General features: G+C 37.7%; 2 protein-coding genes across 2 annotated transcripts; both read right to left on the bottom strand.

The window, feature by feature from the left end:
* Positions 1–2,942: 2,942 nt before the first annotated feature.
* Positions 2,943–5,572, bottom strand: LOC119726177 (E3 ubiquitin-protein ligase TRIM71-like). Its single transcript, XM_038197785.1, has one exon. The coding sequence runs from the start codon at positions 5,570–5,572 to the stop codon at positions 3,596–3,598; it is 1,977 nt and encodes a 658-aa protein (XP_038053713.1). The 3' UTR covers positions 2,943–3,595.
* A 4,883-nt stretch (positions 5,573–10,455) lies between these two features.
* LOC119726176 (protein PML-like) lies at positions 10,456–13,074 on the bottom strand. Its single transcript, XM_038197784.1, has one exon. It carries the CDS (start codon positions 12,853–12,855, stop codon positions 10,849–10,851), a length of 2,007 nt encoding a protein of 668 aa, XP_038053712.1. The 5' UTR covers positions 12,856–13,074; the 3' UTR covers positions 10,456–10,848.
* Between the last annotated feature and the right edge of the window lie 1,207 nt (positions 13,075–14,281).

The raw sequence follows: 14,281 nt of genomic DNA, 5'->3' as shown, positions 1-14,281 counted from the left end.
ATGTCTAGTCTGAGTCATGAGTTGAGTCATGAGAGCCGAGTTTGAGTCATTAGCCATTGTAACTTGAAGTTCAGTCTCAGAATTTGCAGCGTAAATTAAACTCCAGTCTGAGTCAGACTTAGTTCTATATTTCTGCCAAACTGGTGTATGGCTATGTTGTCCATGCACTTGCTGAAGAATGAATATGCAAACGATTAAGTCAGCCAAAGATAACTTGATTTGTAATTGCAGTCCGAGCTAGAAAGAGAAAATGCAATGTAATGTGTGTTGTCTTGTCAATTTGTTCACTTTGAAATGTAGGTGCTATATGAAATGTCAGTGGCAGTCAACTGTGAGGAAGCCAAGAAACCTGTCTGCAAAAACAAGAACAGATTCCCCAATGTACTTCTATGTACTGGTAAGTTCATTTTGTAGAAGTTAGTATACTTTAAAAGTTGAAAAGTGGCCTCTTGAGGCAAAGACTAGTTAGCACACTCACACTGCATTGTGAATTGCTCTTAATTGCAGGGGGGGGGGGGTTGGCTGCTAAGGTAGTCTATATGGAAAATTCCTTTGCACAGGAAGAGTCTATGATATCTGAGAATTTGTCGATTATTATGCAAAACCAGACTGCGTCTCGACCCTGAGAGCATTCAGCAGGCGCCTTTTATGTCGGGTCTTCATTTACCCATTGTCATGTACATCTAATAAAACCTAGACATGACATCTATTGTGCTTTTACATCGTGAATTGTGTTTGCAAAAATAGGCTGTTTCACGCGGCCTGTAACGATATGTTACGTGTTTCGCGAACATGACCTTGAGACAGAGAGAGTGATACAACGGGTGATACTCAGACTAGTGTTAAGGCTTCATTCCTACAAAACCATTTGGTATTTCAATTTATTCAAAAAAGAGTGGACTGCAACAGTAGGCAATTTGGGTTGCTACCATTCACACCTTTTATTGGTTCGTAACTAGTGCTAATTGTAATATGAAAGGGACTGTTAAACCGGATGTAATGTTAGAATTCCATATTTCTGTGTACCTTTCAAAGGTGTAACTATGAGGCACGTGTCTCCCCCCCCCCCACCCCACACTCCATTTGAAATCTTGAATTGCACACAACAAATGAATATGTTACCTTCCTTGCCCCCCTCCCCTTTCAAAAAAAAAATTGGTGAACCCCCCAGCTGCCCCACTGGAAGCTTAACCCTAGTTACACCGCTGGTACCTTAAGAAAGTTCCAGATCACGTACGTCTCACTCCCATAGAATGTGCGATATTGATAAGTTATCTATAGGTATGGTGGGTACTTGACTGCACCCTCGGCAACCATACGATATCAGTTCTTCCACTTGTTAGATGTCAAGTTTAACTGTCTTTACGCCCATAATTTAAAGAAATATTTACTTTCAATATTTTTTGTATAAGCATGCCCTAAAAATGCTATTGCTAGACATTCAGTTTGGAAAAACAATTCCATGCTCTGACTTTTCCCTTGTAAAGTGGTTGCTAAGGTGCCAACAAATTTTGATCATTCATGTGTCACTTTTTCGCTTAGGATTTCTAGACATTTGAAGTTTTCACAGGACAATAAAATACTGAACATAAAACCCCATGAGGCGATCTTTAACACACAAAAGATTTCTTTTTGCTACATTTTTTTGTTATGATAAAAAAGAAAAATTTTCAAGCTGACTAAACAGTGTTGTAGTGTTTGGGTTTCTTTTGCTCGCAATACATGGTACTAGACCCAAACAAGCCTGACTAATTTTCTAAGCTCATAGTTACATACTCAAAATATTTTGAGAGCATGTTGACAATATTCAAATGCGGTCAATCAGGAGATAAAAAAATCAAGGGAAAATGTTTTCACAAATCTGATTACTTGATAATCCCCTCTACCATTATGTACAAGTATGAATGTTGGGGAAACCACTGTAATTATGCTATTGTCGAAAAACAAATTGGTCTTAAATGTAAACAAACGACAACTGAGAAAAGAGGGTTGTTTCATAAAATCATTGTTGCTATGTTCTCAGAAAACGTTTTTTAAAATGTCTTTGACAAAATATACAGTGAATGAACTAACTAGTGATACAATAACAATGGCTTCCAAATTAAGTGGTCTATAAATGATAAAATACAAATATATCTTTTTGAGTCACATAATCGGTGTAAAATAGGCAGCCCTCATTATGTATGCAAATAACCCTAGGAGTCACACATGCCCAGTGGAAAATGCAGCTGAAATGTACGTGAGATGCTGATTGGTAGATAACAGACTTTGTATCTTTGCTGAAATGCCATTGTTGTCATGGAAGCTGTGTTCTCTTGGAGAGATACTCTGTTATTGCTTCATTTAGACTACTTGGTGTATCAGCATTTAGCAAACCAATACTTATTCAAAGAAGCAAAAGCCTCAATCCTTTATGGAATAAACTAAACTATTATTGTAATGGTACGGAACCTCTCACAAGTAGGTCATTCTATACATTTAGGGTCCAAAGTCAGACATTTTTCCCGTCCCTGCAACCTCCGAAATTTATCATTTGCCATTCAAGTGCTATTAAAAATGACTTCAAACTAATTAATATTTGTTGGGTAGGTAGCATTCTTGGAGGAAAGAGTACACACATAAAGGAGTGCATCTTCAATTACAAAATCGTAGATGTCGGACGTATAGGGACAGGAAAAAGTGGACCCCAAATTCATAGAATGTTCCAAATGCATCTTATATTGTAGTATTTAAAAAATCACATTTAAGAAGGACAAAAAAGGGAATAAAATTCAGTTAACAAATGTACATCCATCATACTAACCAAATTTACAAACATCCATGTATCATTTCAGTAGAATGCACTTGAGGTTTTCATTTTCAACTTGGTTGTCAATGTAATTAAACTAATATTAATTTGATGAGGCACTCAGAAAGCACTGTGAAAGAGACAACCAAGGGATTGTATGTAACTTGCTATTCAACTCTCGCTTTAGTTCAAAATCACACACATTTCATTCAGTTGCTTTTGAGGATTTATTCTGGTTTTTGTACGCGGAGTTGGAAAATCTGTCTCATTCAAATGTAAGTTGCATTAATTTAAACTCAACAATTTTCCCAATGTAATTGAAGAATCGAATAACAAAATTTAAATAATGTTTACATTTTACACAGTAGCAGGGTTATATCTTATACTTGGAAAACACATCATACATTGACTTTGTATTTGCTGAGATGAATCTGAGAAAATTGAATTGCCTCTTGTGGTAATACTTTGCCTCTCGTTTGTTATATTTTTAAAATGTGCACTCATCCCTATTTGAAAACATAGTGAAGGTTCATTCGTTTGCTCTCATTATTGGACCAACAGATATAGGATTTCATAGGAAGTAGGCTGGGTGTTGAAGTCCAAGATTTTCCAAAGGGGAAGTGGTTGAGGTATGAGAGTCAACACATACAGAGACCAAAGACCTTAAAATTAAACCAAATATTCAGTATTGTAGAATGTTGTTTAGGGAATGAACTTTAAAGTTCTTTGTCAGTGATAACAATGCTCGATGTCTGATGGAAGTGGTTGGTGGATACACTGGATAGCCTTAGATTAATTAATCTGTCCTTACACTCGGTGATAGATCTGTACAGACCGTCTTGCAGCCACTACCAGATCACCATGCGATGTGAATGTGATGCCACGTGGATGACCACATCCCTTGATCACACATCCAATGTACTTGCAATCAGGACTGTAATACAGAATATCACCTGTTGGATATCTATCCACAGCAACATAGATGCTGCCGTCACTGTCACAGCACACACCAGTAGGGCACCAACCCCTCTGCATGTTGCTGGTCATGTCTACTGAGAATACACTGGTACCATAGTAGTCTACATATACCAACCTTTTCTTAGGCCAGTTTGTGTAGATGAGGCGGTGATTGTACATTGTAAGATAATCCTCAATCATTGGAGCAGGCAGTCTCCTGATGAGGGATCCATCTGGCTTGTGTAGAGCTATCTCCTTCTTGGCTTCATAACCCACTGCTATCAGATTGCTGTCATCCACTGCAAGGCATGTTGGTTTGTCTGACCCTCTACCTGGTGTGAATTGATGGAGGAGCTGATGTTGCTTGTTGAAGATCTTGACTACTGGACCATCTAGAACAAGGAACTTGCCATCCTTGTTCACTGCAATACACCTTACATCATCAGTGAGGCCATTGATATGTAGCCTTTGTGGGATAGGAGATGGTTCCTGGTAACTATTGGGAATTGAAGCTGTGAATAGTGCACCACTGTTTCCTTTATAATTTTTAGATAGTACAAGTATTTTATTGCTAGAGAGTGATACAACATGTGCTATGAATGCATTTCTTAATTCAAAGTTCTTGACTTCAGTCTTCAGTTCCCATTTCCCTTTCACACATGATCTTGCAGGTCTTGGTGATTGCTTTGCTGCAGCCTGTGGCTCTTCCTCCAGAATGAGTCTTCCAAGTGACTTATCACCTTCTTCAAAGTCCATGAAGGTCAAATTGTCAGGAACTTGCTGTGGCTGTTTCCCTGTCAATTCACTGAGGTTATGCAAGAGCTTCTGCTGAAGTTCAAGAATCTCACAGCAACTTGCTTGATTCATGAGTTGTTTCACCTCCTCCAGCTTGTGCTCTGTCTGTGTCACCTCTTTCCTATTTGTTGCTTGAGCAGCTTCAAATATTCTGACTCTGTCTTTATAAATCATGTCTGTCTCTTTCTTCAATTTCAGTTCTTCCTTTTGGATTTTTGCAACCTCCTGTTGGATCTTTCTAATTTCCTGTTGAGCCTTTTTGGAGATTTTCTTTTGAGTGTTGGTAAACATGGTATCCAGCTCCTCCCGAGATTTGCATGTCTCTTCTATGGTGGTGCTCAATTCTGTTTTTCTTCTCTCATTGTTTTGGACCATTTCTGTGACCTTCTTCTTACATTTCTCTACTGCCTCAGGTAATCCAATAATTGAGTGTTTTGCATGATCAAATACAGAGCAAGTTGTGCATATGACTTGCTTACATAAGTTGCAGTAGACATTGAGATTCTGATCTGGATGCTTGCCACATTTGGGAACTTCTTCTCTTAGTTTACTCTTGTAGACAATCTCTCCTGAACGAAGTTGAGCCAGTGTATAGATTTTATGAGATTTCATGACAGCCATACGTCCATGTGCCTTTTGACATTCTTGACAGAGAAAATTATCACAGTCCATGCATCTCGAAATGGCCAGATTATCCTCATCACAGTTTTGACATTTGATCTCTGACCCTTGACCTTTCAGTAGCTTTTCCTGCATTGCAACTTCCTCCACCAGGGCACTGAAGGCAAAGTTATTAGGGAGATCAGCAACCCCAGACCCTTCCAACATGGTTTCACGTCTGCACAGTGGACATGTCAGCTTTGTACCACTAGGATCTTGGCTGTGTCTGAGCTCTTGGAGGCATTGCAGGCAAAAACTATGCAAACAGTCCAGCAGTTTGGGCTGCCTGAAACGGTTGGTGCAGATGGAACATTCCAGATGATCCACACTAATCTTCTCCAACACTGATTGTGCTGTAACACTAGATGCCATCTTGACTAGTTGATGATGCTCTGCCAATGCATTGGCTTATTTTCTGTGAATGGAAGCATCAAAAGTTGACTTCTCTTATAGGCCTACTTTATCTATATCCATCTTGTCCTTCCATGTGTGTGAGTGTGAGTAAGTTTGTTTCTGCATTCAATTGGGGACGTTGAACAATAGAGGACAATAGGGTCCCCAATTTCCGAAGGTCCCCAATTTGGCGATATGTACAAAACTTTTGGGAGAGTACAAACAAAAGAGGGAGAATAGGGGTTCCCCGATTGCAGGTAAATACCCACTTGTGTGTGTTTGTATTTGCCCCAGCCGACACTGTGTATTTCGTAGTTTCCTTTGTTGGAACAGCTGAAACAGTTTGAATTCAGCACCATTGTTTGTTTGGTCCCCATTACAATCATTACCTTCAATGTATGTTAATTCCATAGCCAAAAAGTGGCTGTAAACTCCTACCCCACCCACCCCACCCCCACTTTTCCCCCAGTTTGGTTTGGTTTGGAACAACTTGTGGTAAGAAAGCATCATATGTTCATCACAAAACTGCTGTAAAATGTTGGCTTTTCTTTCTGTTTTAATACAAATACCGACTATAGTATAGACTGTATATCTCAAGGCAGCTGACAATTATAGGCCAAAGGGATTTTTTTCATTGAACTCCATAATACATTTACTGCATTTGTCAATAAACACTGTCTACTTTGTAGAAAAAGTCACACAGACAAAATTCTATGAAATACATGTAATAAGACCAATTACTTACCTGGATTAAGGAGATTTTATGACTTTCTGTGGACAATTTGAAAGTATCCTTTTGAAAAGAAGAGACCCAGTGGCTGGAGTGTACATACTCTGGCTCACATACATGTACAATGAAATATCATTTAGTATTGTGTAAATTGCCAGTCCTATTATTACTATGTTCCCCTTTATGCAGCTGGTGGATCACGGTCGATCATGACAAACAGCTGTACAGGGAGAGCATCTATTGTAATTGATGTACTTCTCACAGGTTTCCAGAACATCTATTGTTTGCTCAGGAACAGCCAGTGTTGACCTGACCCTGACCCCGCAAAAATGAATCAGAACTTTCCAATGTTATTTTCACATCAGATTACGCTGTTATGATTAGGACTGTGTCCAGTTTTTGTCTACACTTCATGATCCACTGTTACATGTTTACAACAGATAGCCAAGTCTGAGACAAAGAGAAATTAGCAAGCCATTAGTTCTAAAAATGTGTTTTATTTCATTCAACGGATTGCTAGCATCTCTTCCTCATATTTTAGCTTGTCAAGCATTTTTTGGACATGAAATCTATCTTTACTTTGTTTATCAAAATAAAAACCATGATCATGTTAGTTTTTCAAGGAATTTAGCTTGAGATGCATTATGAGACTTTCAAGCCCTCTTTTGTTAAATGACAGGTACCGAACGGACAGACAGGTAGAAAAACACATATGTGTAGACAACATAATGATAAAATTATTTGTTTTATTACTTAAACTTGATTGAATAATTAAGCAAAGGGGCTAAATGTCTCCCTGTAGAAACGCTTGTGGAAACCAGGCCCAATAAAAAACAAACCAGGGAATTGACCCGAATCGTTTTGGGATTACTCTCCTTTCGATATTTCTTACTTTTTTTCTTATACCACCCCCCCCCATTTTGTCTAGCCCCCCCCACCCCAAAATAAATTTCGTAAAAAAAAATTTGCATTAGCAAAATGAAGGATTTGTGATGTACATGTACATGCGAACGCTCTCCCCCTAAAGAAATAGTCGTGACAAGGGTGCATTAGTTAATATTGTGTGAATGATTTTAGGATTTTATCGGCGCTCCCCATTGGAAATATGGCATGAGCCTCCCCCCCCCCCCACACCTATTGATTTTCGGAGGCCTAAGTGTCTGGAAAAAAATAACCAGTCAACATTTCAGCACGCCTCCCTGAAAAAATCATGATTATTTGAAGACTGTAGATAGTGTCTATACGGTGCATGAATAATTGCAATGCAGAAATTTGATATGCTATCGCAAAATGAGATATTTTTTGATGACTCGACTTAGGTTTTTGAAAAATGCTTTTAAAAAGTAACTCTCCCAAAGGAGCATTGTTGTTTTGGTGTCAACCTTGCAAAGGAAATGAAAAACTGTCAATAATCCTTCTAAAGGTTTCTTGCCTCTAAAATGAGTTCATTATGGATGTTTTAAGAACAGACTCAATTTTTCAATTATTACCCACTTGTTGTGCACGTACAATTCACTGTACCAGTTTCGATCATGTTTTGATCAAACTAATACATTTCTATCATGAAAAAGGTTTACACCCCTATTCCTATAAATGTAACTGTTTGTTAATGATGTCATAGACTAAGCCAGCAGTACACACTTCAGACGTCTAATTTTTGGATATCTAATTTATTAACGTTTGCTCAAAGAATGAAGGGGACACATGGTTATGTCATTCTAAGTAATAAAAAAGTGAAAATAATTTTGCTTTTACGTCATGAATAAGGACCAGTGACTAATGCATCAAAATATGTAATGCGATCAAGCTACATGAGTCGTTTGTCGACCCTGGTCAATTTTTTTTTATTACAAATTTGAAAAGGGCACAATCTCAGCATTACTGCTTCGAAAACGGCAAGCTGATACCATCTTTAGTTAAACAATTAACAAAGTTGGAACACCAAGAGGTGTGACCAAAAGATGTGATGAAGTGGTCCTATTTTGGCCTGTATCTACCAATAAAAATTCCCTACAAACGACTCATTTAGCTTGATCGCATCACATGTGATGATGGAATGATGATTCTTTAGAAACAACAAATTATATGCACATACGCAAACCATTGTCTTTCAAACTGTAAGAAATGGCAAACTCTTCTGAAGTTTTTGGAAAACGAAAGCTTTATCAAGAATAACCTTTACATTGTTAAATTAGCAAAACTAACTAAAGTCTCTTAAGTCATGAAGATGGCTGTTCTTTTTCGCTAAAAAAATTAGAGCAGCAAAAAATGTTCCACAAAAATTAGTATATACAGTATGCTTGAGCTACTTCCATTTCTCTCTATAAACATTCTAAGCTTCTCTGTAAATTGAGATGGGTCCCTTTGATTGGCCGAGCCAAATGTCAAAATATAACTAGCCTTTGATCCAAGTTGAAATTAAAATATACCAACAGGATTCTAAGACAATGAATGATTTCCCTTGATTTCAGAAATTACCAAAAGAGTTGTTTTAGCTTTAATTACTAGATACGAAATGTGCAATGTGTGCTGCACCTTTTTTAATGAAAAATTGCTTACTGCAAGGTTATATAGTCGCATCAATTTCTTCGCCTAGATCCAAATTGAATAAGTATTTTCATTTGGTAGAAACGTAATAACAAACAAGTAAAATGATAATGATATTAGCAAGCTCTTAGAATACAACCATTCACCCAAATTGAAAACGCAAACTTTTAACACAGTGTTGTATCTAAAGAAGTTCTGCAGAATTTTTATATTGCCTGGCCGACCAAAAAAATGTGTTTTGCGAATAAACACAATCCTAAACACTCACTTGCTATCAGTTTGTAAATATGTTTACATGCTAAACATTTTAGCATGAGGTTAGAGCAAGAAAGCTTTTTGAATTGTGCTAACTCGTTTAAAACATTTTTTGTAGGCCAGGCAAATATCCACACAGAGACAGTTATGTTACCTTTGTCCCAATGCCTATAAAAATTGAAATGTTGGTCCCACTGTCAATTTGACCTCTCTTGGACATTTTATGTCTCATTTTAAAGTGTAAAGGCGTATCTTTCAAACTATACCAATATTATCTATGTTGGTTACACATTCTACGTCTGGTATATGTTGTTTGCATTTATTTTGATACACACTGTACTTTTCTCCCCTAAAATTGAAAAATATAACTGATGCAATAGCCCATTAGTTAAATAGCCCAGCAGTTGTCTCATTTTCATAAAAAGTATGTTAAATCAGGAGACATAAAAGATGTTCATCACTTCTTCAAAACGGAAATGTTACTTGATCACACGTACATGTACACACATTATGTTTATACACAGATTTGTTGTGTGCACGAGTACAAAAGTTATATACTTTTAAAAGGCAGATTTCTCACTTTATCAAAATGCAAATTGTACATGCTTCATACATTTAAATATTGTACACATGTAAAATCAATGAGACTTAGTGACAAATAGAGATTTGTCACTTAGTCAAAAACTAAAATAAAATTAAGTTGTCACACATTCACCTCGTGGTGTATTAGCCTTTAATATTATGAACAATACAATTGTGTGTCTCAAAATGTTGGAATTATGTAGAGTTGTATCATAAAATGTTAGAATATCAAAACATCTGAAATTCCTTAAAATCTGGGTTTCAGTGGATTCATCACATTGACAAAATGGTGACAATATGTTCAGACTAATTGGTACACAGTATTACTGCATCCAAATCAACAACAGCTTGACTTTTTTCTTTCCCTTAAAGAAAGCTGGAGCTGTCTTTAGAGGGAAAGTAAAAAAAATTTTTTGAATTGACACATTGTTTACAAAGCCTAAGTTATCCAAGATTGATGGACCAGTGATAATCAGTTATCCAATTATTTCCAATGAATCTGCAATTTGAGTGATTTTTAAAATTAAAAGGGCAGTAATAAAATCAACTAAATGTGACAATTACCAAGCTTTGTACATAATGTACATCCTTTCTATTTTTGTGATGGCTATCACTGTTTGATTCTCAAAATTGAGTATATTCTACCTCTTATTTCCCTCTCCTTATAAGATCATTTGTTGTAATATATCTTATGGGAAAACTTTGATAGGCAATGATGGTTGGTTACAAGTGTTATACATTGTGAGTGGATTAGGTGCAATTGCATGATGGGATTTGACCTGACTTCCAAGATGAGTGCTGATATTGATGGCACTGGCAACTAACAATGGAAGTCTATGCTTATGATTACAGCTATTACATGTAATTGGCAAAGAAAGTCTGCAGTAAACAAGTAATTATGCATATAGACTCCTTCAGTTATCAGCAACTGGAGAAATACATTATGCAGGGAAAATAATTATGCGGGGAATACCTATTTCCCAATTTCAGTTCTGCTTGTGTTAGGAAAAGAGGTTTTGGATATTTTGGATACCGTGAGAGTTGTAGTTTCAACAAAGCATGCATGAATATCACTGATTACTTTGTTGCTGATTTAATTTCCTTTACTTTTCTATTTTCCCTGGGTGTAATTATTCTGTCCTCACACGCGGTAATAGACCTGTACAGACTTTTCTGCAGCCACTACCAGATCACCATCCAATGTGAATGTGATGCAACATGGAGAACCACATCCTTTGATAACACATCCAATGTACTTGCCATCAGGACTGTAGTGCAGAATATCACCTGTGGGATATCCATACACAGCAACATAGATGCTGCCATCACTGTCACAGCACACACCATTAGGGCACCCATCCTCCTGTATGTTGCTGGTCATGTCTACTGAGAATACACTGGCACCATAGTAGTCTACACATACCAACCTTTTGTTAAACCAGTTTGTGTTGATAAGGCGGTGGTTGTGCATTGTCAGATAACCTCTAATCATTGGAGCAGACAGTCTCCTGATGAGGGATCCATCTGGGTTGTGTAGAGATATCTCCTTCTTGCCTTCATAACCCACTGCTATCAGATTGCTGTCATCCACTGCGAGGCATGTTGGTTGGCTGGCTGACCCTCTACCTGGTGTGAACTGATGGAGGAGCTGATGTTGCTTGTTGAAGACCTTGACTACTGGACCATCTAGAGCAAGGAGCTTGTCGTCCTTGCTCACTGCAATACACCTTACATGAGCGAGGCCACTGATTTGTAGCCTTTGTGGGATAGGAGATGGTGTATGTTGACTATTGGTCAGTGATACTGTGAATAGTGTATTATTCCAATTGGTTAATACTATGTTATTGTCAGAGAGTACTGACACATGTCGTATCACTGTATTTCCTAATTCAAAGTTCTTGATTTCAGTCTTCAGTTCCCATTTCTCCTTCACACATGATCTTGCAGGTCTTGGTGATTGCTTTGCTGCAGCCTTTGGTTCTTCCTCCAGAATGAGTCTCCCAAGTGACCTCTCACCTTCTTCAAAGTCCATGAAGGTCAACTTGTCAGGAACTTGCTGTGGATGCTTCCCTGTCAATTCACTGAGGTTATGCAAGAGCTTCTGCTGAAGTTCAAGAATCTCGTAGCAACTTGCTTGATTCATGAGTTGTTTCACCTCCTCTAGCTTGTGCTCTGTCTGTGTCACCTCTTTCCTGTTGGTTGCTTGAACAGCTTCAAAAGCTTTGAGTTTGTCTTTATAAATCATGTCTGTCTCTTTTAACAGTTTCTTTTCTTCCTTTTGGATCTTTGTTATCTCCTTTTGGATCTTTGCAACCTCCTGTTTGAGCTTTGTAATCTCCTGTTGGAGCTTTGTAATCTTCTGTTGAGCCTTTTTGGAGATTTTCTTTTGAGTTTTGGCAAACATGGTTTCCAGCTCTTTGCAAGATTTGCATGTGTCTTCTATGGTGGTGCCCAATTCTGTTTTTCTTCTCTCACTGTTTTGGACCATTTCTGTGATCTTCTTCTTACATTTTTCTACTGCCTCAGGTAATCCAGTGAGTGTGTGTTTTGCATGATCAAGTACAGAGCAAGTTGTGCATATGACTTGCTCACATGTGTTGCAGTAGACATTGAGATTCTGATCTGGATGCTTGCCACATTTGGGAACTTGTTCTCTTAGTTTACTCTTGTAGACAATCTCTCCTGATCGAAGTTGAGCCAGTGTGTACATTTTGTGAGATTTCATCATCAAATTCATTCGTCCATGTGCCTTGTGACATTCTTGGCAGAGGAAATGATCACAGTTCATGCATCTTGAAATAGCCTGATTCTCCTCATCACAGGCTTGACATTTGATCTCTGACCCTTGACCTTCCAGTAGCTTTTCCTGCATTGTAACTTCCTCCACCATGGCACTGAAGGCAAAGTTATTCGGGAGATCAGCAACCCCAGACCCTTTCAACATGGTTTCACATCTGCACAGAGGACATGTCAGCTTTGTACCACTAGGATCTTGGCGCTGTCTGAGCTCTTGGAGGCATTGGAGGCAAAAACTATGCAAACAGTCCAGCAGTTTGGGCTGCCTGAAACGGTTGGTGCAGATGGAGCATTGCAGATGATCCACACTAATCTTCTCCAACACTGATTGCACTGTAACATTAGATGCCATCCTCACTGTTGGGCTTTGTGTGATAGAATGGACGTTTAACCTGCAAATAAAAGCTTTGGAATTACATGTATTCAAACTTCAAATGATGATATGGTTGTAATAGGTCAGATGTAAAGTTGAAAACTTTTTGTCAAGTACATTATTCACAAAATTGAAGGTCTATTAATATGCTACATGTATATGCTTGTTTTAAAACTGTAGTTGTTTAGTTTTGTTCAAAAGAAAATAGCAATCAGTTGCAACGAATGTACAATATATGGTTACCTTGTTAAAGGGAATACACAACATTTGTTTCTGCTGTAATATTCTGAAATGGATGTATTTGGTGGTTAGTATTTTGTAGCAAATATTGTTATGTTGACTTGTTTTAAGTTTTGTGTTCGCAGTTACTAGAAAAACCAAAAAAAAAACAATCCTGTTCTTGTAGACTGGTTCCCCGACCCAAAATGATGAAATGAAGCAATTTATAGACGTCAGGGAATTGGATCAGGGAACCAGTCTAGCTTGCTTGTACCCATTCATAGGAGTGTATTTGATTGCAAACTAAATCTGTTAAATTGGGGGTTTGAAAAGAGTCAGTTTTGTCCAATGCTGGTCAGTCGACCAGCATTGGAAATCGATACAAAAATACCACTTTTCCTGAAAATGTCAGCACGTGCCATGATTTTACAGGATTCTTTAGACTGTCATTCACTAGCAGTGCAGTAAGGTATTTCATGATAATTTGGTAGTTTTGTTTTTTGATGTTTGCAAATGTTGTATATTCCCTTTAATGTAAGAGTATAATTATATATTTTGTCCTGACAAATGCAACAATAAAGAATTTGTTTCAGCTGTTATGGGCCATTTTCTTACGCCTAAGGTAAATTATAATAAAATTCATAACAAGTCAAACAAAAGTAGGTCACAAGTGAAAGGTTTTCCACTTTGACAAAAAATGCCTTTTGCCACAGTTTTTAATATAAATAGTTTGTGAGTTGACCTGACGAAGAATGACACTTTGTTGACTTTATGAGGATGTGGCTTCAGGTCTGAATGAAACAGTTCACACAAAAAATAGATTTTTTTTTCTAACACTGGATTTTGCCCTACACTGACGTATTTGTATGAACACTGTATACTCAGTGTTGAAAAAAGTTTGTGAAAAGAGTACTCGCACGTCCCTCGGTAAAATTAGCCTGCGTAAAATAAACAATAAAGTGAGGTGGGGGGGTGAGGTGGGGGGGGGGGGGGCTCATCTTGGTATTGGGGCGCTGTTCAAACCAGACGATCATGGACAATATGTGGCACTTTTCAGGGTGGCACAATTGCTGATGGTAGCCCAAAATTCCCAAAAGGGTACTCGTAAAAGGCTGCTTGTAACAAAATAGGCACTGTTTAAAAAAAAAGGCATTGTTTAAAAAAAAAAGGGCACTCTTTACAAATA

Source organism: Patiria miniata, unplaced genomic scaffold (assembly GCF_015706575.1).
Source record: "Patiria miniata isolate m_02_andy unplaced genomic scaffold, ASM1570657v1 HiC_scaffold_2, whole genome shotgun sequence".
NCBI lineage: Eukaryota > Metazoa > Echinodermata > Asteroidea > Valvatida > Asterinidae > Patiria > Patiria miniata.
The sequence above is the reverse complement of the archived record's forward strand: the minus strand, read 5'-3'. Positions and strand labels throughout refer to the sequence as shown.

Excerpts from the sequence above, each read along its gene's own strand:
- LOC119726177 (XM_038197785.1), bottom strand. The coding sequence starts at position 5,572 with ATGGCATCTAGTGTTACAGCACAATCAGTGTTGGAGAAGATTAGTGTG.
- LOC119726176 (XM_038197784.1), bottom strand. The coding sequence starts at position 12,855 with ATGGCATCTAATGTTACAGTGCAATCAGTGTTGGAGAAGATTAGTGTG.